Genomic DNA, 10683 nt, shown 5'->3' with positions numbered 1-10683 from the left:
GAAGATCAAAAAGTCCCCTGCTACTACTAAAAGTACACGGGAAGATCTTCGCTGCAGATGAGTATAGCCAAGACCTACAAGAATCTTTCCAAAAGATTAAGGATGCTATCTCTATGTCACAACAAAGGCAAAAGGTTGCTGCTGATAAGCACAGAAGAGCCCAAGCCTTTAAAGAAAATGATTGGGTCTTACTTAAATTTCCCAAGGCTCGATTAAGGCACACGACGGGCAAGAATCCTACAGGCAACCAAAATTACTATGCTAAGTTAGCAAAAAGGTACTATGGTCCCTTCCATATTCTTAGACCAATCAATGAGATGGCCTACCAACTCAAGTTGCCCAGCCATTGGCTCATACACAATGCTTTTCATGTGAGCCTACTAAAGCCTTACAAAGGAGAGCCACCTCAAGAACCAACTATTGAAGACCCACCGGAGATTGAGGACCAAGAAGAGGTGATGCAGCCCGAGTCCATTCTCCGACACGAAGACAAGGTATTAAGAGGCGTTAAGACTATCCGACGATATCTTATTAAGTTTAAAAATTATGCTTTTGAAAATGCTAGATGGATACAAGGCATACAATTAAAGGATAACCTAAACCTTGTCAATGCTTACAATGCTTTCGTAGAGTAAGCAAACGTACAAATGTTTAAAATGAACAAAGTTTTTGTCTTTTAAGACTCTCTTTTTCTTTATTGTGCACAAATGTGAAGTAGTATGCATGCTTAGAATCAAGTTTGCGGAGACGACGTCTCCCAAACACCAAGTAGAGCTTTGTCACTCTACTATGGAAGATTGATAGGACTAATGTGCAGACATGCTTGCGGCAGCTTAGGCTCTCAAGCGCCAAATGGACTAGTCATCCATTTTGGAACGATGTCATAGGGTAAGATATGGATCCTCTACCCGCTAGAAAAAGGACTAATGAATAGGCTTTATCTTCTCTACCCCATAGTCGAGGACGACTATGATTTCAAGAGAGGTAATGTCATAATAAGTAATATATAATTCTCCTAAATGATTTTCTCATGTTAAACTAATCATTTAATATGGGAAAGTACCAGGGGAGAAAAAGCTAGAATATTGGTTAAGCTGGCAGACCGACCACAGTAGGGATCCAAAGGAGGGAAAAGAGGGATCCAAAGGGGGGGCCATCTGCAAAAGAGCAATGTGCAACAATGGGCTTTAAAGACCCTGAGGTTCAGCCCATTAAGACTTCCAAAATGCTAAGGTCCTAAAATTCAAAGGTTGTGGTCCAAGAATTAGGCTAGAGTAAATCTAGTTTAATTAATTTAAAAACACTTTATAAAAGAACCAATAAGAATTAAGCTCTCTAGAAGACTATTGGACAGTCTCCCAAGGGGTCCAATGAGCATTCAACAGCCCACTGGCTTGCCTGATTCCTATTGGCCAGAAGACAAAGGGGTCCAATGAGAGTTTAGTTACATCAATTAATTACTTAAAGCTCTCACAAAAGGGGAAAGGGGGACACATGTCAGAAGGCTATCACTTATGCAACTTAATTCTCATTGGCTAAGCTTGAAGAGGTCCAATGGGGTGTCAACATGAGTAATTTGCATGAGGGGTTGACCAAGAGAGAGAGAGGGGGCTGAATTTCTCAAGGCATTATTCCACACACACTCACACTAGCTCATGTGTGAAGCAAGAAGACTCTCTCTCTCTCTCTCTCTCTCTCTCTCTCTCTCCTTCTCAAGCTTTAATGGAAAGCTTATCACCTACTCCAAGCTCGTGAGAAGGGAGGCCTACACCAACAACTCTTGGCTTTGTGATGCAAATCCAACCAAGAGCCAAGCTTCAATGCATGCTCATCTCCTCTACCATGCTAATTACTAAGCTATGCTATGCTAATATGAGTGATTATGTGAGGAGATGTACATCTTTCTCGTAAGACTACTCCTTCTTCCTCTCCATCTACTCTCATACCGCTAGCTCTCACCATCTTCGACGGTGTGTGAGGTCTTGGATCTGAGACCGTGAGGGAATTGATGTTGTGTTTTATAAGTGTTTTGCTTAGTGCTTGAAGCTTCCATCTTCATTGCACTAGCTAGCTATTGAAGGACCACAAAGAATTGTATTGTAAAATTCTCTCTTGATGGAGGAAACCTATAATACAAAGCCTTTTGGAGGGGGGACCGACTCCATGTAAATTTGGTCCTCAACTATTGTCAATAGCTTAATTTCTCTCTCTTTCGAAGTATTGTTCATGCCTATCTAACTAGGTGTTATACTTTTTGTTGCTCTCTCCACCCAAGCACTCTTGTTATGCTCATTAGGAATCTATTCTAATGAAATTCTCACTATGTTCATGCTATTTTCTGCTACAAACAAGTTACTAGGCCATTAAATGTTACATGCGATGTCCTCCCCTCCTGTATTCTCTAGGAGAATAGCCATAGCTTTCATCGAAAGACGAGGAAGGTGAAGAAGAAGGAGAAGAGGGTGACCTCTTTCTTGCCCTTTTCTTCCTTTGTTTCCTCTCTTCCCTTTCGAAATGATCGACAAGGAGAAGGACTGTGTGTTGATCTTTTCCTCTTGGGAGGAGTTGGCGATCTTCTAGACCGCCATCTTTGTGGAGCTACATCTTTAGAGGAACTTAAAGTTTCATTGCTTTCTTGCTCTTTGGATTCCTCCTCTCGTATGGGAGAGAGTCTTGTTTTGGGGTTCTCTTCAAGAGGCCTCCTAAGCTCTCTCTCCTCTTGGAGAGGAAGGGAGATCCCATAAGCACGAAGTTGTTGAGTAACTTCGGCTTGCAAAGCAGGGTTGCCCATAGCTTGCTGCAATCTAGTTACAAGATAATTCACAAACATGGGGGCATCATCATTAGCACCTTCATGTGCAAAATCAAAGCTATCAATGTTCATTCTACTCTCTTGGTTATTGTCAGCCATGTTAACAAAACCTTAGTTGCCACTCCTCTTAGCCTTTGAAAATTGGCTCTTAAGTATCTACACCCATGGCTCGAAGTGGTTAATTATAGAGAGTAGTGGAGTAGGTCTAACATAGCAGAGTTGCCGAGAGCTAGCTCCTTTTGGACTTCTTATGGCTCAATAACGGTAATGCCGTAGGCAAGTCTAAAAAGACTCCATTAAGTCCAAAGCTCCCGAGGTGTGCACCATATCCCGCATAGCGGGCTCAACAAAACAGATACTATATCCTAGTTCCACTTACCCTAATATAATTAAAAAAATCAACCATTTATAGGCTACTTAAGGACCTCTCTTCTTAAGCAAGAAAAGAGAAACCAAATGCTCTGATACCAATATAATGGAATTGGCCTATTAACTTGAAAGTAGCGGAAATTAGAGAGAGTACTTTTAGAAAATTACTTTGTGAGCATAGCAGGTGATCATAATTGAAGATAGCAAAATAAACATAGCATTTAGTTAACTTGGCATGAACAATACTTTTGCGAGAGAGAGAATTTGAGAACATGACAATAGTTGTGGACCGGATTTATGTGGAGCCGGTCCCCCCTCCAATAGGCATTTGTATTATGATTTCTCCCATCAAGAGAGACTTGTTACAATACAATCTTTGTGTTCCATGTGACTTAGGTAATGCAATGAAGATGGAAAGATTCATGCATCACAAGCATAACATAAACTTTGTGGAAAGCTTTAACTATCCAAAGCCTCAGGCAAGACCTCAAACACCTTTGAAGGTGGAAAGAGCTAGCAGGGAATGAGGGTAGGGAAGAGGAAGAAGAAACATTTCATAGGAGAAAGAACTAGTTCCTCACTTATCATCACTCTTCTTGCTAGCATACATAATAGGTAATGAAGACGGAGAAGATGGCAAGCTTAAGCATTGAAGCATGGCTCTTGGTTGGATTTGCATTCCATAGCTAAGAGTGTTGGTGTAGGCTCTCAACCTCTCTACTTGCTTGGAGAAGGAGAGGGAGCTCTTGCACTTTTCACTTTACACAATGAGAATGTGTGTAAGTGTGCGTGGGAGAGTATACCCCCTAAGCAAGCCCCCTACTTGCTTTGGTCAACCCCTCCTTGTAGCTCATGCTTGAAGCTCATTGGACCCCTCCAAGCCTAGCCAATCACAAGCAAGAGTCATACCAAGCAACAAGGGTAGCCTTGGGACAAGTGTCCCCCTTTCCCCTTTGAGAGAGAGGGCTTGATAAATGCTAAAACAATTAATTAAATCCACTAAATTACCATTGGACCCCTTGGAAGGCCAACCAATAGTCTTTAGGCACACCATGAGGGTAACCTAGCTAGGGGCTTGACTTTTGTGCCACCTCAAGCCCCTCAACCTTGGGCTTAGTTCTCATCACAAGCTTGGCGCTTAAGCCCCTCAAGCTTGGGTTGGGTTCTCACCTCAAGTACAGCCCTAGCATCTCAAGCATGACAAGCACCTAAAGCATCTCAATCATCAAGCACTTCAAGCATCTCAATCATCAGGCATGCCAAACACCTTAAGCTTGGTCCGGTTTCCCACCTCAAGCACAACCCTAGCTTACCTAAGGTCAAAGGACTTTTAACACTAACTATTGGAGGGCTTCAATGAAGCTAACCCTAAGGTCTTTATGCTCCATTGGTTAGCCTTGCTCTTTGATAGACCATCTCTCATTTGGGCCCCATTACCATTGGCCCCGTGTTGAGATAGATCTATAAGCACATGTCTATATCCTAACCCTTGTTCTCGTTTATTCTCCCACACTAAATGATCAGTTTAATATGAGAAAATCATTTGGGTTGTTTAGATATTAGATTTTATGATAGCATCTATAACATTTGGTGGCACCTTTGACTTCACTCACCCATCCTTTATTATGGTTTTGCAAAAAAAAAATCGGTGCAATGGTTTAGCACTTTTTGTGGAAGAGGTGGTTCGTGGTAACATTTTTACTTTGTTAGGTCCCTGTTGGTTTAGTGCACTAGAGGATTTTAGTGGCATTCGCTTTTCCTGTACAATTGAGTCTGGAGAAATGGGGCTTGAGAAAGACTAGAGAGTTTTTGCATATCCAATATTTTATCCTATTTGTTGATACCGTATTTCTATCTCAGTGGTGCATCCTAAAAATTCTAAGAATAGCATGTGAGTCAAAGAAGGGGTATTTTATTTGGTAACCTTTAAAACTTTAACATGCTTACTTTTACATAATGAGTTTTTATTGTATTTTGGGAAAAATCATATCATTTTCTTAAGAGGAAGGGGTTGTTTTATTACCTCACAAAATGTATGAACAATGATTTTTTTAATACCCTTTGAACGCATATGATGTAGATGATTTCCTATAGGTGAACCCCCCGAGATTTCTACTAGTAAGCAAGTCAATTCTCCCCTAACACATGCCATCCCTTTGTCCTCATTCTCAACCTTTTAGTAATGTGGGTGATAACTTTCAATGTGATTGGACCACATATTTGTAGCAATAGGATAACAATGATCTCTAAGAAGGAGCAAGAGTATATGTGTGAACAAGGTTTCGATTCAGATGCATGTTTCCCTTCTTCAATTGTGTTAGGTAGAGAGAAGTCATTGCATCTATAAGAGCATTGTAGAGGGAGCCAACAATATTTTTTATGTTGTTTTGGTCAATTGAGCTTGTTTGAGATGAAGGTTAATTCAACAACATAGGATCGTTTCATTTAATGGTTAGGAGAGAGCCATAGCTATTCAACTCGGGAGGTGCAACAGGAACGTGCACGTTGACAAATTGAAAGGATGGAACTTGAACTCAAGATGTTTACCAAGGGACCCAAACTCTAGTTGCCTCAAGTGGAGAAGTGGTTGCTTCCATAGAGGGAATCACACATGCACATCGTGACCCGGGATGTAGAGGGGACCATACAAGAGGATGCAGCTTGAACTCAAGACGTTGTCCAGCTGAGTAACTAGTAACTTGTGCTGGGTTGAGACCAACGTAATTAAACGGCTCAATTCCATTCAAGGTGCAATGGCAGATTCTGGAAGGACTCATGCAGGAAGTGATAGAAGAGGGCCGAAGGTGGCGTGCTGAGTTGCAGAGGGAACGAGATGGGCTCCTTTGGGGGCCGTCTACTCCTCGGCTCCTCGGAATGCGTAGCCGCAGCGCCCTCATTTACTTTGCCTCGCTTGCATTACCCCGTGCGGCCTCTCAACAGCAAGCACACCCTTGCCTTTCGTTGCTGCAACGGCAGCGCTTCCTCCGATCCCCCGCCGGACCCAGCAGCAATTCCCTCCTCCCGTAAGTCCAAGCGCCCTCCCAAGGAATCACTCCCCCGGGGTCTTCGCCGCTATGAGACCACTGTGGTCTTGCGCCCTGACATCACAGAAGAGGAAAGGCTTGCATGGACCCAGCGATACGATGAGGTACTGCCTCTTTCTGATGTTGCATTTTCAAACGTTCAGTGTGTAACACAGCCTTTTCCATTTTGTATATTAGCCCCTTTCTGTATTGCAACCTTTCCTATCGACTACACGAGTAGACATATCAGCTACAATTGGGTGACACCTCGTGCCCTTTAGTGTATTGCAACTGTCTATCTTCCTTTATACTAAATGAAGTGGATGAAGTGGATAATGCAGCCTTTGGAATGAATGGTATTTGATGCTTTGCGCACCATGTGTGTGTTTTCTCACTAGACCAAATGGGTAAAAAGAGACACTTGATTTTTGAAGGATGTCATGAGTTAAAACTTAATAGACCTTTGATGCCATCCCTTCTACGTCTTCTCTTCACACATAGTAGAGCAAGGAGAGTGGTAACTGCGAGTTCTAATGGTTGAGTGTGGACGGGGCTATGCTTTTGGGCATCCCCTTGTATTGTTTATAAGTGCCCAGAGGGCCACTCTCAGGGCGCATCTAGACGCAGTCTTGGGAGAGTTGGGCCTAAGACCTTTGCGAAGCAATCATAAAGAAATACCGAAAGGGGTGCCACTCTTTGGGGCCAGTGCATCTGGGAATGGAACTCTGCTGGTCCTTGTCGTCTCTCTCTCTCTCTCTCTCTCTCTCTCTCTCAAGTTCAGTTATTTTTAGATTTTGTTTGTGTGTTGCTATTGATTTTTTGCTTGGAATGTCCAAGCATGTAACAAGATCAACCGACTAATACTCAGAATCCTTGACAACCACGCATAAATTCTTAGGATTCTTGCGACAACGCCACTCAACCAACGAGACCTCGTTGGACACCTCGCCAACGAGAAACACTATTGCAAGAAGGCAGATGCTTTAAATGTTTCCAGACGGGACACAAGTCCTATGCATGTCCTACAAAAGTGTGAGTGCGCGTGTGCAAAAGCGTGAGAGAGAGAGAGAGAGAGAGAGAGAGAGAGAGAGAGAGAGAGAGAGAGAGAGAGAGAGAGTAGACATAAACGCCAGAGATGGTGAAGAGGGGGCGATCAGCCCCCCATGACTACCATGAGCAACAGACCCAATACAATCAGATGTGCGATCTCTTTGGGGCCAGGCTCTCTGGGCACGGAACTTCGCCGTGTCGTGTCGTCTCTCTTTTAGTTTTGTTCAATTCTTTTAGTTTTCTCACGTGTAAACCTGCTCTTGACTCCCATTGAATAAGCAATGTCAGGTCTAGTGGCAACCATAGCATACATGAGAGAGCGGCAAGCTGAAGTAGAAGGTACTCCCCTCATAGCATTGGTTGCATCATTAGTTTTTAGGCAATCACTTGCACTCAAATTTACACGTGGTTGCAATGGCACGCTCAACTTTTCCTCGTTCTCTTCTCGTTTCTTCTTCATCCCACTCCATAGCTCCCATGTGTAGGTTGACGTAGGATCAATTTTCTCCTGAAAAAGGAGAAAAAAATAGATAACTTATGTAGAATCTCTCTGATCTCCATCCATGTCAACAAGATCATTCTCCGGTCTACAGAGGCCAAGTGGTCTTGGGTTCTTTATGGCTTATGCCCCATAAGACAGAGCAATTGTCACAAACTGTTGACGTGTCAAGACATGGCGTTCATGGATTCAACAGAATACTTGTAGTTTCTCCTCGACCAGCTTCGCGACATTCTTTCACGGCATCCTCAGGAGAATCTTTCGATGCCACATTTTTCAACAGTTTCTGAATTACATGTTACCCCCTCTGATGCCCCAAGTGGTACCTCCTCCTCTGGCACCAAAGTACGAGAGCTTCGACTGGCAACCTTCCTAGCCGTCTGTTCCAATCGGGGGAGTCTTCAGGAATATGGTGCTGTCATTTGACCCTGATCCTGTGCAACCGCCGTTGCCCCCACCTCCCTCACCACCACCACCACCACCACCAGGGTTGGAGTCCATATGGATACCCTTATTATCCGTACCCGAGATACGCACCTAACCAACCAAAAGATTTCAAGGATGACGGCATGATAGTCAAATTTTTCACTTTCTTCAGGATGAAAGGTCGAAAGAAAGCATTGCAGTTCCTACAGCAATTCGACAACATCTATGCTTTGGGGAACTATACAAAAGAATCCAAGATTTCTCAAGCAGCGGGATTTCTTAAATGTAATGCCATGCAGTGGTGGAGTTCCATCGCGACGCAAGCGCATGCTCCAAGGACTTGGCAAGCTTTCAAGACAATATTTGCACGCAATTATATGACTTCTCTCTATGAAGTCCGGATCTTGGCAGAATGGGGCAACTTGAAAATGCTTGCCACAGAGACCATAGACGACTATAACCAAAGGCTTCTCGACGTCTACATTCCGGTGTCCTTCTTTAAGTTCATTTCCTTGGAGGACCAATGTGAGCGATACACCATTGGACTAGCATCACCATTGCAAGAATATTGTCTATCCAAGCAAGTCTCAACCATGCAAGAACTTATGGACCATGCCGCAGTCGGCTACAAACTGATGAAGGGAAAGTTGGAGTTTTCCACAGATTCAACTCTGACCACCAACCAAACCTCTCGACAACAATGAACAAATTCTCGGGAGTCTCGTGAAACCAAACTGCAAAGGCCTCGTCTGACATAGCGTCAACAAGAGACCCTTTTACAAGAAGCTCGATGCTTCGAATGTTTTCAAACAGGGCATACATTCACTACATGTCCTGAGCGAGCCTCGACGTCTTTAGAGCAACCTTTTGCTCCCACAACAGAACAATCCTCATAGCCACCTCCAACTAAGAGAGCTAGACCCGCTATTGGACTAGTCCTTGATATCTATGGCACATGCCTTGAAAGTACAAGTGAATTATGTCAAGCATATGGCAAAGTCAACGGCTTGAAAGCCCTTATTTTCTTTGACTCTGGAGCTACAAAGAACTTCATCCATCCAAAATTCTTGAAGCAAGTGCACTTTGATTATGATGCAGAGGGTGGAGAAGTAGAAGGTAAGAGCTAGCCACGAGGCAAACTCAGAAAGTGGTACCGCTCATTGGTGCTCTTCCAGTGACTATCCAAGATTATCATGGAAAAGCCGATTTTCATATTATGAAGTTGGACAATTGCGACGTTCTTTTGGGCATGCCTTGGCCCGACAAGAATGATACGATTCTCCACACCCGGAACCGAACCATTACCCTGATGCAGAAGGACAAGCCAGTTGTCCTCAAAGTTCGGTTGTCCGAACAAAAACCTGAATGAATTTTCGAGTTGTTTTGTAGTTAGATACTTTTGAACTCTGTTTGAGGAAGTATTATTTGAAATTTGTTTGAAATGGATGGTATCTATTTTAAACGTGTCTTGGTGCCAATTTGAACTGTTTGATTTTAGTTTTAATTAATGGTTTCATTGATTGGTAATTTACTCCGAGTAAGGTAGTGAGAAATGTTGTTTTGGTATTGTCTGAATTTCGGAACGACGTAGATGGGGTGTTTGGGGAGCGTTTCGTTGTATGTTGGAAAACCTCAGAACGACGCAAACGGGATGTCTAGGGAGCGTTTGGTTGTATGCTTGAACCTCCAAGCGACGCAGGCTGCAGTCTAGGGAGTGTTTGGTGGCCTATTTTTAAAAAAGAGTTCCCACCAAATTATGGGACCCCGTCCAATGGGGCCCAAGTGGCATAAAGGCATTAAAATAAAGCAAGCACACAGAAACACACGCGGTGATCTGATGATGTGGTAGCTGTACGGATTCCCGCACTTTGTGCTGACCTGTTGACGTGGCAGCCTGTACAGAATTCCGCATTTCATGCTGACCTGCTGACGTGGCAACCTGTACGGATTTTCGTGATTTATTTTATCGCTTTTCAAGGCTAAGGGCCTTTAAATATGTGCAGAGGGCTCAGTCTCTGGCACTCTTCAAGGTGAAGGTGCAAAGCGCGAGTACCGGCATTGTACTGAGTTCAAGTAATATAAAGAAATACCGAAAGGGGTGCCAAGGTTTGGGGTCGGTCCTCTCTCGGGTGGAATTCCGCTATTCCGTGTCAAGTGTTCTCTCTCTCTCTCTCTCTTTTAGTTGTTATTGAAGTGCTAAAAGTCTTTTTAGTGTGTTCTTTTCCGTTGGCACATGGCGCTTGGTCTTGTGACAGGGATGAAGATGGGAGCACACCCAATCTGCTATGGACTAAGGGTGGGAGTGGCTAGTAAGTCCAGGGCACGGACACGAAGATTCTTTGGTCTCTTTGCGAGAGAGGTCTACTTATGATTGCACAATTTGGTACAAACGGTATGCATGAGACTGATGCAAGTCTAGGCTATGTCGACGATGACGACGGGGATGACGACACCGACATAAGGGCTGAAATCTGCAATGTGGTATCTGCTGTCCAAAAACGCTA

At 43.6% G+C, this 10683-nt stretch overlaps 1 protein-coding gene across 1 annotated transcript in view; it reads left to right on the top strand.

The window, feature by feature from the left end:
* The first annotated feature begins 5837 nt into the window (after nt 1-5837).
* Nucleotides 5838-10683, top strand: part of LOC147423758 (small ribosomal subunit protein bS6c-like) — a 38746-nt gene continuing 33900 nt past the window's right edge. The window contains exon 1 of the mRNA XM_086502102.1: nt 5838-6329. Within this exon, the coding sequence (XP_086358228.1) occupies nt 6015-6329 (315 nt within the window). The 5' untranslated portion in view covers nt 5838-6014. The remainder of the gene's footprint in view (nt 6330-10683) is intronic.

This window comes from Adiantum capillus-veneris, chromosome 26 (genome assembly GCF_014529385.1).
Source record: "Adiantum capillus-veneris isolate H3 chromosome 26, ASM1452938v2, whole genome shotgun sequence".
Taxonomy (NCBI): Eukaryota; Viridiplantae; Streptophyta; class Polypodiopsida; order Polypodiales; family Pteridaceae; genus Adiantum; species Adiantum capillus-veneris.
This window is presented reverse-complemented; position numbering and strand designations above follow the sequence as displayed.